The sequence below is a fragment of the Notechis scutatus genome, chromosome 6, assembly GCF_049901735.1.
Source record: "Notechis scutatus isolate UNSWTSFEM ecotype Mainland chromosome 6, rNotScu1.2, whole genome shotgun sequence".
NCBI lineage: Eukaryota > Metazoa > Chordata > Lepidosauria > Squamata > Elapidae > Notechis > Notechis scutatus.
Window position 1 is genome coordinate 66,877,586 of NC_142014.1, and position 15,857 is coordinate 66,893,442.

At 38.4% G+C, this 15,857-nt stretch overlaps 2 protein-coding genes across 3 annotated transcripts in view; one reads left to right on the plus strand and one right to left on the minus strand.

Moving 5' to 3' along the window:
* LRTM2 (leucine rich repeat transmembrane protein 2) overlaps positions 1 to 10,230 on the plus strand; it is a 31,911-nt gene extending 21,681 nt beyond the window's left edge. For both annotated transcript variants that reach the window (XM_026693092.2, XM_087968609.1), the window contains exons 3-4: positions 5,847 to 6,437; positions 7,910 to 10,230. In XM_026693092.2, coding sequence (XP_026548877.2) covers positions 5,847 to 6,437; positions 7,910 to 8,364 — 1,046 coding nt within the window. In that variant the 3' untranslated portion in view covers positions 8,365 to 10,230. The remainder of the gene's footprint in view (positions 1 to 5,846; positions 6,438 to 7,909) is intronic.
* Positions 1 to 15,857, minus strand: part of CACNA2D4 (calcium voltage-gated channel auxiliary subunit alpha2delta 4) — a 196,418-nt gene that overhangs the window by 63,487 nt on the left and 117,074 nt on the right. The window lies entirely within an intron of this gene.

Genomic DNA, 15,857 nt, shown 5'->3' on the forward strand with positions numbered 1-15,857 from the left:
AGAAACAGCTTGTGTGTATTTGGATTGCTTGGTGACTGGGATTTCTGGAAATTATATTTGAATGACTAAAAACAATTGGGTGGCTGTTTAAAAAAATTCTACAATGGCATCACTGCTGGATGAACTGAAAATGGAATTTAAAAAATATAAAGAAGAGGCACAAGAAGGGAAGGGCTCCTTTGGCTCCGTTTTTCAATTCTTAGAAATGGCGATCTGTGTCTACAAGAAACAACAAGAAAAGATTGTGCAACAAGAAGATTGGGACAAAGAAGAAGCCATCTTTAATGAACAAGTAACTCTATCTGGGGAAGAAAGGGGAAAGGGGGGGGGAAGAGAATGGAGAATTTAAGACTTAAAAAAACAGCCAAAAAAGGGAAAAATAATGTGAAAAGTGGATATAATGTTGGAAAGCAACAGAAAAGGGGAATACAGAAGAGGGAAATGGAGGTGGAGAGACAGGGGGGTAAAAAGGGGAGAGAGAAGAAGAAAGGGAAGAAGGAAGGGAAGAGAAGTTACAAAGGTTTGGAGCAAGATGTAAAGAAACAGGACTTGTTCAGAGATAATGGGTGAAAATTTAACTGAAAAAGGGATTCTGTAAAGGTACATAAGATTGTATTGTTATATTTGTAATAGAAATAACGTTAGAAAATTGGAAAAAACATATGATTAAAAAGTGGGATAAAATAGTCAGTGTAATTCAGTGAAACTTTTGTGAACAAAATAAATGAAATGAAATAAATGAGAGAATTGAATTAGGAAGGAACGGGAACTTTTTAACTACTCAATGTTATATTTTATAGTGAAGTGAAGTGGGGGGGAAGTAACTATGGAAAGTTTATAAGTGTTCCCATAGAAGTATGATACTTATTTGAAAAGTAATGTGTAAAATATTAAGATTTAAATGAATATTAATATTAATGATAGAATTGAATTGGTATGGATTGTTGTTTTAATTATATTATATATTTATACTTTTTTCTTTTTTAAAAATACAGTGTGTAGTTTTAGAATGTACCAAGCAGAATCCAAATGGAAGTTATGTATTATATTAAGTGTTATAATTTTAGGGGAAAGATATAAAGGCATCATACTCCAATCAGTGATTACAGGAGAAATTTTGTTTAATGAGAAAAGATAATAGACGGTTGAAACAGGACAGACAAAGAATATAAGTACAATGATTTGAATTGAGATGAAATAAGTAAAATAAAATTAAGAAAGTTAAAAGAGGGGAGAAGCTATATAGAAAATGTAGAATGGTAATAAGATATGGAATGGAATATAAAAATGAGCATGAACTTGAATTTGTGTCTGTACGAAGAGATGTAACCCGGGATCATGCGGCTTTCAAAAAAGATGTTTTATGTTTTTATGTTTTATGTTTTGTTTGTTTATGTTTGTTTTTAAAAATCAATAAAATTAAAAAAAAACATTTTCAAGCATTCTACATTTCCTTTTGCAACACAATCACCTCCAAATTAATTTATATTATTCACTGACTTATGATGAGTTCCAGCTAGAACATCAAATCTAAGTGCTCTTCCTTAAAGTGACGTTAACATGCAGTCTTCCACTCCTTGTGTCGGCAGAAAAGTATAGCAATAACACTTAGACTTATATACTGCTTCATATAGCACTATCTAAGTGCTTTATAGAGTCAGCATATTTCCCCCAACAAAGTATGTTGAAATAAACTGCATTGCCCCTGGGGCCAAGCTTAATGTCTCTTAGCAAGGAGGCTGATAAATGGTTCTGTTCTGACAAATTTAATGGGCAGTTTTAGGACAGCAGTTGGTGGTTTCCCTCATGTTTTATTCATTTATTTTAATTTTAATTTATTTAAATTTGTTTGCCACTCATCTCACTGCAAAGAGACTCTGTCATTACTTGTCAAGGGCAAAAACAACCACTAGTTGTATGTGTTTAAGGGTTAACAGTTAGATAGATATCTAGGACAGAGTGTTTGACTTGAGTAACAGATGACTGACAGGAAGGTATTTTACTCAGCCTATCAGTAGGATTATTTATGAATGTGGTTTTTGTACTCTTCTGAAAGATTGTTAATTTAAACAACAGTTTGGTAATCTTCTGGAAGAACGCCAAGCCTGTGTCAAAAAAACCAACCTAGCTGATAGACCAGTTGCTTGCTGTGGGGCATAAACTGAAGTGGGTGAGAGTGCACTGACTGAGCTCTATGTCAGGTCTAGTGCTCTAAACTTGAAAGCCATGTTTAAGAAAATATACTTAGCACTCTTTCAAAGCAGTGCTTGTCCATGAAAAAGTTCATTTAAAAGCGTTTATGAAAATTAATCGTTCAGGATCCTATACTCTAAACCAGGGAAGTCAAACTCGATTTCATTGAGGGCTACATCACAGTTGTGTTTGACCTTGGCGGGCCAGCGTGGGCATGGTCAGCTCAACGTCACTTGTGTTGGGGGCACCTGTGGTGGCCTGAGTGCTCTGTCAATGAAAATGGGCTGGTCCTTCGCTGTTTCCAGGGTAGCTCCACGGGCCAGATTTAACCACCCTGTGGGCCGGATCTGGCTCACAGGCCTCGAGTTTGACACCCCTGCTTGAAATTAAAATATGGAGGATAGTATGGAGGATCTGCAGAGGCGTCAAGTATCTATTGGAAGCTGAGTAGTTCCCAGTTCCTGACCATAGCAATAGCAATAGCACTTAGACTTATATACCACTTCACAGTGCTTTTACAGCCCTCTCTAAGTGGTTTACAGAGTCACCATATTGCCACCAACAATCTGGGTCCTCATTTTATCCACCCCAGAAGGATGGAAGGCAACCTTGAGCCTAGTGGGATTTGAACTGCCAAATTGCAGTCAGCAGAAGTGGTCTGCAGTACTGCACTCTAACCACTGCGCCACCGAGGCTCATATCATCAACTACATTGTTTAGTGAAGAACTGAAGCTGATGTCCGCACTCAAAACTGTATTCGGAGAACAAGGAAAACAGCACTTTAAAAACTGGAACGGCTAAACATAAATTTAACCTGTCTCTCTGGCAGGCTGGGAATGAGGCCAAAGTGTCCTTTAAAAATGGCCATTTCTATGCTGGAGTAAAAAAGGATGGGAAGAGGAATATCTGAAAATACTTTGTGTCCAATGCAGAAATAGAAGCTTAATAAACTTCAGTGAACTATCAATCTCTGTAGCACATTATGAAAAGGGTTCATTAATGAGGATATGTGCAGTTAAGCTAAGCAGGGGGTAGTGACACTCACCCAAAACTACAACTGGGGGTCAAGTACAATATGTCAATGAAAGTTGCTGAGAAAATGGTTTCTTTTCACCTCAGAGCTTTACCTTTGTTAAACACCATTGCTTCCTAGATTGCCATTATAAATTATTTACCCTAAATGCTACTGAGCCCTAGCCTAATCTTATACTTCTGGATCATCTTACCAGAGTCCTGAACATCCTACAAAGTAACATGATCTTTTCTTGACATAAGAGCATACACGATGCTTGACTGTTTCTCTTAAACTATTGTTCTGTAAGTATTTCTGGTTTTCATGGGATGAAAAACTATCTTAGCTGCTCTGCTGAACATCCATAAAAAATGTCTTTTCAGATCTTGATACATGTACCTTCTGTCCTTCGCAAACAACCACATGCCTTACTCATGTTTTTCTTGGCACTTCTGTTTCCTCAGCAACAAAAGTAATTGAGGTCTTTTCTTTCTCTTGGCTATATCTCTTTCACCAGGACCGTTTTGGTGTATATCTATTTCTTAAGCTAAAATTTTCAGTTGTTTAGAAGTAGCACCAATGTATCAAAAAAGTTCTGTCACAGACCAACAAAAAGAAGGGCATTTGATTAAATGTGCATAGAAGAGTAATGCATTTCTGGGATATATTCTCACCTTTCTCTGTACACAAAAGCATTAAATGTTCCCCCATCATCAGAAATATCACTGTATTATTAATATGGTACTCTGTCAGGCGTCCAAAGGCAAGATTATTTTAACAACACATGTCACTTTCCCTTCCTTCTTGGTCTGTCAGGCATAATCCTACATTAGAATGAGATGTTCTAAGAAGAATTAAATTCTCTAATCAAATAATAGGAACTATGGTGCCAACAAGATATACAGAATGCATCAAAATATCTCTACCACTGCTTGTGACCTCTATAATAAGCAGGAGGACGGTTATTAAGACTGCTCTATAGCCTTTTCTAATTTTGATGTGACAGATTAAACTCTATTTTTCTTAGAATACTGATATAGGAGCATTAAGTAGTTTTGGAGGGAACTCATTATAGAATCATAGTAATGAATTATGTATCAACATTCAGTCCCATATTAACTGATTCTAGATTTAATCTAAATCAAAATCTTTACAAAAAAAGTTTTAGTTTCAGGTGCGTTTATTCACTTTTCTTGAAAATACAATGTTTTTTTTTCCTTGAGTTTTGCCATTCAATTATGGGAAGTTGGTTATTTGTTGGTTGGATACACTTTTAGAATACAGGTATGCTGTATTTCACCTGCAGCAAATGATGCCATGCTTAATGTCTTGGGCACTTGTGTAATGTTTTAACCTTTGCTTATGCTACTTATTCATGATATACTTTTGTAATTTGTAAGTACTGAGGGCTGTCTGGGCACTGTTTGAATTTAGAAGAGTTAAACAAAAGATAGTAAATAAAACATCTCTTGTAATCAATCAAATGTATATTAAATTGCATTGAAAAAATAGCAACATATTGAATAGATAATTTATGTTCTAAAGTGTATCTTAAGAAGAGCTAATTAAAAACAAGCAAATATATTTTTCATAAACTCTGTCTAGCAAGTTCTATTTTATAGCTCTGGATCTTCTACTCATGTTTAATTCCATTGCATCTAGGATGCTGGACACTGTGGTATCAGGCAGAAAAACCTCTGGGGAACTATGACCTTTCTTTTTCACAGTGTGAGGATGTTTATTCTTTAGCCCCAGTAGCTCATCAAAAGCTAAAAGGAAGCTCACACTGTGGGAATCCATCTGGCTGCACAAAGATTAATCTGTGAAAAAGCTCATTTGGCTACCATTCAGCTCATAATGCTCCTTTTAAAGAGAAAGAAGGAAGGAAAGAGGCATTAAGGCCCACAAGAAACACCCCAGAACACAATGCAACTGGTTCTAGAACTCGTAGAATCAAAAGTATTAAAAACCATCCTCTAAGTCAGGGGTCGCCAATCTTTTGGACCTCAGGGACCACAAAACTCGTAATTTTAAATCCTGCGGACCACTAATATGAATTTTGACTGACGGAGCCTTGCTGACATTGGTGGGAAAGTCAGTCCCATATTCCAGAGCTAAAGTAGTCATGAGACTGGCCCTTTGGTCATCCTAGATTATTGGATCGACTTTCCCACCAAAGCCAGCAAGCCATCCCGGGGCGGATTTCCCTCCCCCGCCATTGGTCTTACCTTCCAGTTCCAGTTTGCGTGGCTCTACTCAAGGTAAGGTTTGCGCTCGGCTGAAGGGTAGGGGCCAGCGGGTGGGCAGGCCATGTGGGCAGCGCAGCTTTGTGTTCCCATGGGCCATGTGGGCGGCGCGGCCTTGTGTTCCCGCACAGCCTGGATTAATTGCTTTGGGGGGGTGCTTTGGGGAGCACGTTTCTCTGAAAACCACCAAAATTTTCCTGCGGAACACCAGTGGTCCACGGCCCACCAGTTCACAGCCACTGCTCTAAGTTACTAGATGGAATTCTACTGTGATGGAGACACATGTGCATCTGGTTGCAAGATAAAGTAGCATTAATAGGTGAAACTGTGGTTACATGCAGCCATGGAAGATGCTTCAATATATTGTGCTTGGTTTTCCTCTTCTCTTGTGCAGTGTTTGCCTGTTGGCTTTCGTTCTGTGCAGCAGAGACTTTCATCACATGTCCTTCCTCTTGCAAGTGCAACAGTGGTACCCTGGAGGTAGACTGTAGTGATTTAGGCCTTTCATCCATCCCCTTGGACATTCCTACTGGTACCAGGACCTTCCTTTTCCTTAACAATCAACTCAGCACCTTGTCACAACAAGCTTTTTCCAATCTTTCTGCACTCCAGAGACTGGATCTTTCCAACAATTTCTTAGATCAACTTCCTGAGAATGTTTTCAGAGACCTAGTTAATCTTACTGAACTACAGCTGAGGAATAACAGCATCAGAAGTTTGGACAAAGATCTTCTGCAGAACACTGTTCTTTTGCATCAGTTGGATCTCTCCATTAATGGACTTGCTCAAATCCCCTCAGGCATTTTTGATGATTTGCCTTCTCTTCGCTGGCTTTCTCTCCGATCAAACCGTCTGCAGAATTTGGACAGGGTAACTTTTGAGCCATTAATCAGCCTGCAACAATTACATGTGGGAGATAATCCCTGGGAATGTGACTGTAATCTGAGAGATTTTAAATATTGGATGGAATGGTTCTCTTATCGAGGTAGGTACCATTAAAGATTGGTCTAAATTGGGGATTATTTTTGCTAGTTTACTATGGATTACCGGAACGAAAAATTAATCAGATATGGTTGATTCAAATTTCAGATCTTGGATTAGGAGGATAGTCACAATGCATAATTTAACTTTGTTAATGACACTGTTGTGTTTTGTAGTTGGATTAGGCAGATATATTTGCTTAGCCAAAGTCATTCAACTTCCTGGGAGTGAGTTTCTTTTCAATGGATCAAAATAAGGAGGGTATCCATTTCAATCATTCTGGAGTTTCTAAAGATAATTGTTGCAAATGCAAAAGAATTGAACACAGATCAAAGCTGGGATAAAGCCAGTGATGAGAACTTAGTCTTGGATTGTTTAATAGAGAGTCACTGCTTCAATAGGACCTGGCACTGGTCACCCATAAGCATTTAGATTCTTCCATCTTTAAAATGGATCAACAGTGTGTAACTGGATGGTGACTAATGTTTTAATGGATGATTTGACTAGATTAGTTGAAAATATTATTAATATTTTTGGCGGGAAATATTAAGTGTTTGCTAATGGTACTGCCAAGTATTCTTTTTGACACACGTTGCTTAGTGGCTTCTCTTTAAAAATCTGATATTAATAATTAGTATTCAAATCTTCTGTTTAACCAGAATCATCACCGGTACAAATTTATGTAGCAAATTCTTCACATTGTACTATAGAGAGTTAGATGTTTCTACTGATTATTATCCATTGGTTGCCAATGTATTTATAGACTGGCCGCAACTTTTATAGGTGCTCAAAATCTATTTCTAACTATGCATACATTTCACTTTAGATCTGGAGCTCTTGTGTGGGCAAAGACACTGTCATTTTAATTATGACAATCCTTCTAATAAAACCCAATTAGCATAGTGTCAGCTCACATCTTGATTTTTCAAATCAGAAGTTGGAGAGAGCCCCTTCACCCATCTAGTTCATCTGCCTGGTCATAGTTCAATCAGAATTTAACATTCTTAATCAATGCTTACCTAGCACTTGCATGAACTTAACCAGTGAAGCTCATAATGTCTCTAAGTAATTGGCCGCTTTCTTTTAAAGCTTTTTTTTTTTTTTTTTTTTTGGTGTTGTTCTAGAATGTTTGCGGCTGCTGCTGCCGCATTATGTTTATTGCTTTTTATTTGCCTTTTAATCACGTTTTTAGAAGTTTTGGTTATTTAAGTTTATTGTTACATACTTAAGCATGAGGGAAACCCAATCTTAACGTGCAGGTTTTTCAAAAAGCTTTTTGCTTTAATAATTGTTTCACAATCCTGACTTTCTTGGTATGCTAATGCAGCTACTATTTAGGTAAGCAAGTGTAGGCCACTCCAATATTGAAGTATTCAGCCACAACAGCTCCACTGAAATGCATGATTACATTGAACCCAGTATGGTCTCACATGAGGGTAGGGAACTAAGCTTTTTTCTTTCTCTCTTATGGGATAGGAGGAAAGATAGACCAGCTGGCATGTACTTTGCCTAAGGAGCTGCGGGGGAAGGATATGCGCTTGGTACCCATGGAGATGTTTAACTACTGTTCCCAGCTGGAGGATGAGAACAGCTCTACTGTGCTGGACAATGTTGGCCCTCCTTGCACTAAGGGAAGCCAAACTGCCCCCAAACCCAAAACAAGTCCTGAAACAGAAGAGGAGCCCAGTGTGGGTTGTCCCCAGAAGCAAAAGCCACGACCCATCAGCGTGCGTCGAGCCATTGGAACAGTCATCATTGCTGGGGTAGTTTGTGGCATTGTGTGTATCATGATGGTGGTAGCAGCCGCCTATGGCTGTATCTATGCATCTCTCATGGCTAAGTACCATCGAGAGCTGAAGAAGAGGCAGCCGTTAATGGGTGATACGGAGGGAGAACACGAGGAACAAAAACAGATCTCCTCTGTGGCCTGAATCTTCTTGGAAATTTGAAGCAGAATAGGATACAGCCAAGACTTAAGAATACTTCCTCCCTGGTGAGCAGATGGACTGTGCAATTATCCCATTGGTCCAACTAGTAAAATGTGTTTATGAGTTCAGGACACCAGGCCCTGGGTTCGTGTTCAGTTTCCTTTGTTCTCATGGAACTCCAGGTGAATAAAAGATGTCTTTTATTTGCACCAGACTTCCCATTAATGGCCACATCTTGGGAAGGTCAGCCAAACAAGCATCTTTATTTGATTTCCTGGCTTTTTTCATTTTTTTGCAAATACCCATTGCCTCACAGAGTCTTTGGTACTCAAAAACATTTGTTAACATGTCTAAACTCCCCCCGTGGCATCACTCATGTTATTGTACACCTATTTATTCATTTTAGCTAAAGAAATCTAGTTCACAAACACTCCAGGCTCATAGGCCTGTACAGTAATTGAATCCACCATAGTTAATGGAAGTCTAACCTCTTTTAACACTAGAAATAAAGAATATTTAGATGTATCATCATCAACATAACAAAGAAGTAAATGTGTATATTAACATGTGCTTATAAGCTATATACTTATCCACACTTCTATCCACATCTTTCTTTGCATATCTTCAGTATGTAATTGTGGAGAGTTAAAAAAATATGCCTCCTAACTCCCCATTCAGCTTCTCACCTTCCCAATAACTACAATAAAGAACAATGTAAATCATCCTCAGAAGAATGGATCATGTCACTCCTATTAAAAGATCAATCTTTAGGAAAGGCCCTGAGCCTCATCTGGTTGATCAAAGACCAAGTTTGAAATGTGACAGGAAGGATGCAATTCTGAAAATGTGTGGCCCCTTCATGCTAACCCTCTCTAACGGTGGGTATCACTTGCATCCATGTGTATACAGTACAAAGAATCCTCATAGGATTTCTTCTAGAAATATATGGATAGTCCAAATAATGTTCTGAGCAGGTTTTTGAATAAATTATATTCAGGCACTCAGACAACACCTTGAAACATACATGTACACACTTTCACGCGCATGCACATTCTGAACATATGAATTCTCATCCTAGGTATTTTTTCTCAAGTAAACATTGCATCACATTAGCCTTATTTTTCTTTAAACTGGTGGCAGCAGGGAGAGAAAAACCAGCCTAAGGACTCATTTTATATTACTGAAAGTGGGATAAAGTGCGGCCTCCAGAGGAAAGCACACATTGCCATGGTAACCTGCTCTAGGCCGTCACAGCGGGTATTCCTGGGATAAGAAGATGACACAAGAGGTCGGTGAAGCCACAGTTTTTGTGATCCTTGGAGTCATGAAGTAGCTTAACAGGTGGCCCAGATTCTGAGGTTTATTTCTTGCCACTGAGAAAGAGAACCTAGCTGGGCAAGGAACAGGCCCTCTTCGTTCTACCTTGTTTTGTGATGTGATGCCTTTGGCAGCAGCTTCTGTTTGTGAATGGAAGAATTCTCACTTAAAAAAGAAAACAAATCACCCCATGTCATCTGTCAGCAGCAGTCACACTGAGATAAACTTAAGATTCCAACGTGGGAGTAGAAAAGCCGTTTCTGTTCTATTAGCAGAGAAGCACTGGATTCAAAGAGAGAATTATTTTCATGTAGGGATGACACAGGTGGTAGGAAAAAATATATATAATCACATGGAACGTTTCCTGGAGGATTTGGCTGTGGCATCTGACATAATGTGCAAAAAGCCAACATCAAGGCCAAAGGCAAATGTTAAGAATGAAAAAAAAAACTTTTTCTCACACAATGAACTATATCAGTACTATAGTTCTTCCAAGGAACAAGCTCCATTTCTGCTTTATTTCAGTCTAATGAACAAAACTAAACTATTGAAGAGACTGTGCTTCCACCACATTTATTTATGCCCAGGATTTCAGAACTAGCAATGAATCTGCTAGCTACACAACTTCAACCTTACTGTCTCTATACCGTAGTTTTCCCAAAGGAATCTAACCTCTGCAATTGACTAGAAAGCACAATATATTTGAAATGGAACATACCGGAGCTGTATCTTTAAAAAAAAAAATCTCTATTTTATTTGTAAGAAATAATGATGATATGATTGCACAAACAAACCATATTTGCATTTGTGTTTAGGAAATAAGAAAAGCTGGGCAATAAAAATTACAAGAGGAAGGGCAAAAAAAATCCATTTTCTTTCTGACTCCTATTCGTATCTTTAACATTATCCTTCATTGCATTCTTATTGTCATGTTGGGATGTCAGTTACATATCTTAACTTATGTCCTGATTTATTTTTATTAATATGGAGAAGGGATGGCCCTAATATTTCCAGATTTATGGATTTCTATTTCTATTTAGAAGCTTGTATTTGAAAAGGTGAAATAAGTGAAAGCGAGATGAAAAAATGATGGGTGGATATTAAGTTAGCCCCAAAGACACTGGAGTTCTTTGGAAGTACAACGAGGTACTAAAAATGTAGGGAATGGAGAATGCAATAATCCTATCTGAGAAGAGTCCTCATTATATTACTGGGAAACTGTGCCTTCAGCTATGATTGGAAGGACCGTAGACTAAAATATTTAGCATTCTTATCCTGATGTCCAGGAACATCTGTGAACTTCCACATGATACTCAACATCTTGCATCTCATCAACTTCCTATTGTACAGTCTGTATTCTATGTATCCACAGCCTATATTGTGAATATAGGGATTTATAACATCTTTTTTCCTTGTACTGCTGCTATTAATATGAAGTGTGACTAGATGCAGTGCAAAGAACTCAGAAAAGGGTTGTACCAAATTCACATGTAAACAGTTTCAGATCTGCTGTTGAAGTAGAACTTGAAGGATAAGTAGAGCAGAGCCTATATACCCTTCTTTGTATGCATGTAACCAGAGTACCTATGCATAAGATCAAAATAATACAAGATATACATGGCAGTGCAATGTACATTAGGGAAATTGTTCCATCCAGTGATACAATACCATAGTTAGAATTTGTAATATGCAAACCCATAGAGTATTTTCCCCACATGATATAAAGTATGCAGCATTACTGCTACAGGTTCTAATATGACAAATAGCCCTAATAATTTTAATGGGACTTAATTATTCAGCTATTGATTCTAGTAGTGCCACTGAAGCTTCTTTGTTGGTTATGAGTAGAATTGTTTAACAAAAAAAGATGAAGAATCCCAATCAAAATTGGAAGATGATTAAAATATGGAAAAAGGGAAATTAATAATACATGCGCATGTATCACAGATGGAAAAAAAATTGCATGCATCCAATTTAAACAGAAATTTCTTCATCACCTGTGAAGGCTTCCTAGATATGATCCAGGCTATTAGGTGCAGCCAGAACACTTTCAACATTAACAAAAAAATGGTTCTTGGTAGTTGTCAAGAAGCCATATTGAAGGACAATCAAACTATATTAGTAATTGTGGCATAAACATACATTGTGCTTTCTGGGGATGAAATGTCAGTAGAGAATTCAAGAGGAATAAAAATCCTTTTGTGAAAGTCAGAATAATTCAGGGTAGCACACATCCTGGAGAAAGGGACAGAATGGTTAGGCAGATGGCACATACAATCCTTTTTCTTTCTGTTAAAAGTTTAAAGAAAATAAATTTTTAAAGAAAAAAAAACCAGCTGAACGTATATTATATTTCTGGCTTGTTGTTTTAGAAGATAAATAAAGAATGTATTTTCCTACAGAACATGCCTCTTGTTTTAAATTCTCTACTGTGTGGTGAAGGAATTAAGAGCTCTGAAAATTTCCAGCAGAAATGCCATAAAAAGGAAAGATTTCTTCAATATCCACATGGATAGGTCTCTAAATGCACAATAAATTGAAGAGGCTACACCTGAGGTTTACCAATAATTTTTTAGGACCCAGATTGCTGGGGCCAATATGTTGTAAAAAGCTTAGAGAGGGCTGTAAAGCACTATGAAGCGATATATAAGTCTAAGTGCTGTTGCTATTAAGGGTAAGATTATGCTGTCACAACCAAGAGGGAACCTATTTTTGAAAAAATGATAAGACTATATACTTGTGGTGTCATGAAGCATATATACTTGTGGGGTCATGAAGCATATATACTTGTGGGGTCATGAAGCATGCTGCCTGAAATGCATGATTGTCCTAAGAAGTAGACTTATACAGCAGTGTGGGATTCAAATTATTTTACTATCGGTTCTGGGGGTGTGGCTTGGTGGGTGTCGTGTGGCTTGGTGGGTATGGCAGGGGAAGGATACTGTAAAATCCCAATTCTCTCTCCACCCCACGAACCTGCTTTCCAGCTCTGTTTTCCTGTGCAGGGCAACAAAAGAAGACCCAGCCAATCAGCTGGGACTTGGGAGGCAGAGAATAGATGGGGGCGGGCCAGTCAGAGGTGGTATTTGCTGGTTCTCCGAACTACTCAAAATTTCCGCTACCGGTTCTCTAGAACCAATCAGAACCTGCTGAATACCATTTCTGTTATACAGGTATTAGATGCACACACCAGCCAAAGAGACCCATCCCTACCTGCCCAATTAGACCATATGACTTTTTGTTTTTTAAAAAAAGGATAATTCTCTGACACCAAATAATCTTAGAATGTAAGGCTTAGAAGATATCATAAAAATAATATAGATTGTTCTTCATTCAATGCAGGAATTTACTACTAGGGCAACTCTGTCAGATAGTTATCCAGCCCCTCTTAAAATACTTCCAGCAAAGGAGAAATCTTCACACTCAGCCTGTACAAATCTTATCATTAGGATTTCTTGAGCCTGGTCACAGTCTCCTCATTGTAATTTAAATCCATGCTTCTCATCCTATGTTCTAAAACAGGGGTGTCAAATTGGATTTCTTCGAGGACCGGATCAGCATTGTTGTTCCCCTCCATGGACTAGCTGGGGGGAGAGGGAGCAGATGGGATGGATGCCTCCTGGAGCAATCTGCCAACCGAAACGGGGCATGGGGAATAAAAATCAGCCTGGATGGCCTCCTGCAGCACTTTGCTGACCAAAACGAGGCATGGAGGGTTGCATACGCCCCCCCTGCACCCTGCTTTGGCAGGCAGAATGCTGCAGGAGGATGTCCAGATCAAAAACAGGGTCTGCGGGGGCCTGGATGAAATGGGCCTTCCCCATTTTGGCTGTCAGAGGCATCGCGGGCCTTTGCTATTTCCAGGCCAGTCCCACGGGACAGATTTAATCACCCATGGGCCGCATCCGGGCTGCATCCAGGCCTTGGAGTTTGACACTCCTGTTCTAGAACAACTCTGAGCCCTTCTCTTTTTTCATCAAGTTTTTTATTTTATAACATATAAAAATTCCATGGAACTGTGAGCACTTCTGTTCCATCTTTTACATGATGGCCGTTCTATTACTTGAAAACAGCTGTCGTATTTCCCCAGAGTTGTCTCTTCTCCAGACTAAACATACCCAATGACTCCAACTTTTATTGTTTTTCTTATCACCTTGGCTGTTCTTTGGAGATACTCCCGTTTATCAATGTCATTTCTAAATGTGGTTTAAACCTGGATGCACTATGATGTGACCTGATCAATGCAGAGTAAAGAGGATCCATGAGTCCTCTTGATTTTGATACTTCTGTTGATGCAATTAGGATTGCATTTGCTTTTTTACTGCAACTGTGACACATTGGTTAGCACTCAGTTTGATCCTTTTCACATATGCTATTGCCCAATATGGTTCCCCTCATTCTACACTCATGTCTTAGATATTTCCTACTCAAATGTAAGATTTTGCATTGAAATTCATCTTGCTGGTTTATGCCTATTATTTCAACTTGTCAGAGTCCTCCTGGATATTGATAAACCCTTTCTTGATAAATCTATGCTAGTTTCTACCAAAAAATGTTTTTTTTTCTATTGCTCAGAAATTGATTGCTTAATGAACTATTTAAAAGTTTTGTTCAGTTTTGATGTTAAACTAACTAGCTAGTTGTCACTTAGGTCCTCTTTCCTGGCTTTTTGAAAATAGGGGCGATCCTGCATGCCAAAACAACTAGAGAAAGAGACAGGTTTTTCCCTTGTGCCATCACTTTGCTGAATTCCCACAGCACTGTCTTATGTCTAAGGATATTTATCCAGGTAGTAGGGCTGTATTGCTGTTATCCTTTCTATTTTTCCTCCTATTGGTATATTATGATTATATTACTTTGTTGTTTGTATGTATACTGAGAGCTTTTGCATCAGAGACAAATTCCTTGTGTGTCGAATCACACTTGGCCAGTAAAGAACTCTTCTCTTCTCTTCTCTTCTCTTCTCTTCTCTTCTCTTCTCTCTTCTCTTCTCTTCTCTTCTCTTCTCTTCTCTTCTCTTCTTCTCTTCTCTTCTTCTCTCTCCTCTCCTCTCCTCTCCTCTCCTCTCCTCTCCTCTCCTCTCCCTCTCCTACCCTATCCTACCCTACCTACTCTATTCTATTATACCTTGCCCTGCCCTATTCATTTGCCCTTTTCCAATCCACTGGCACTATGCCTATCCTTCATGATTCCTCACTGAGGGGACTCTAAGATGACATCTGCAAACTCTTTCAAGAGTCTTGCATATAAATAGTCTGATCTTGGAGATATAAGCCATGTACTGTGGCCAGCTGTTCCATTATTTCCTTATACTCAAATTCTTGGATCTCAATACATATACCCTTTTTTCACATATAATGTCATTCCTTCTCCCCTCTTGTCTAACTTATTCCTTTAAATCTATTATGTCATTTCAATCCTACCAGTTCGCTCGTGAGTTTATGCCACCAGGTTTCGGTATTGATGGATGAATTATATTTGCCTTCCTGCATTAAGACTTCTATTTTCCCCCACACTCTATACATTGTACAGAAACACTGGGACACCAGAGACACATTACTTGATTTACTTCATCTTGTATTTATATGTTCATTATTGGATACTTTCACATTCTGCATACCCCACCAGTCCCAGATCAGCTCTTATTAGCATTACATTCTGCCCCCCATTTTGTTTTGTTTTTTCCACCCTTCATATAATACAATTCAAAGCCCTTTGGATTAAGTTTGCAAGGTGCTTTCCAAATACAGTTTACCCAGTTCTCATGAGGGGTAGCTCATTTCTTTCATCTTGGAAACAGGATTATAGAAAAATTCAAGCTATTCCTGTTAGCACCATAGTTGGTATCCAGTTGTTATCTTCCAGTATTCTTTCCTCTTTCTGGGACAAATCTTTTGATAGAAATAAATAATGATGTGATGACCCAGAGTATACCAGAAATATAACAAAAAGCAAAACGTGAATAAAAGTCCTTTAATGCCTTCAACTTGGCTTCGCTGTTTAACTGTTCACAGTGGAGGAGTAAACTATTTTCAAAATAACATTTCAAAGGAAAGAAACACAGTTCAAATTCAAAGAGCCAATAACGAAGCAAAAAACAAAAACAAACCGCATTGAATAATGACAAACCAGGATAGATAATTGCCAACTTCAGGAAGATAATCAGGGACAGTCCGTTG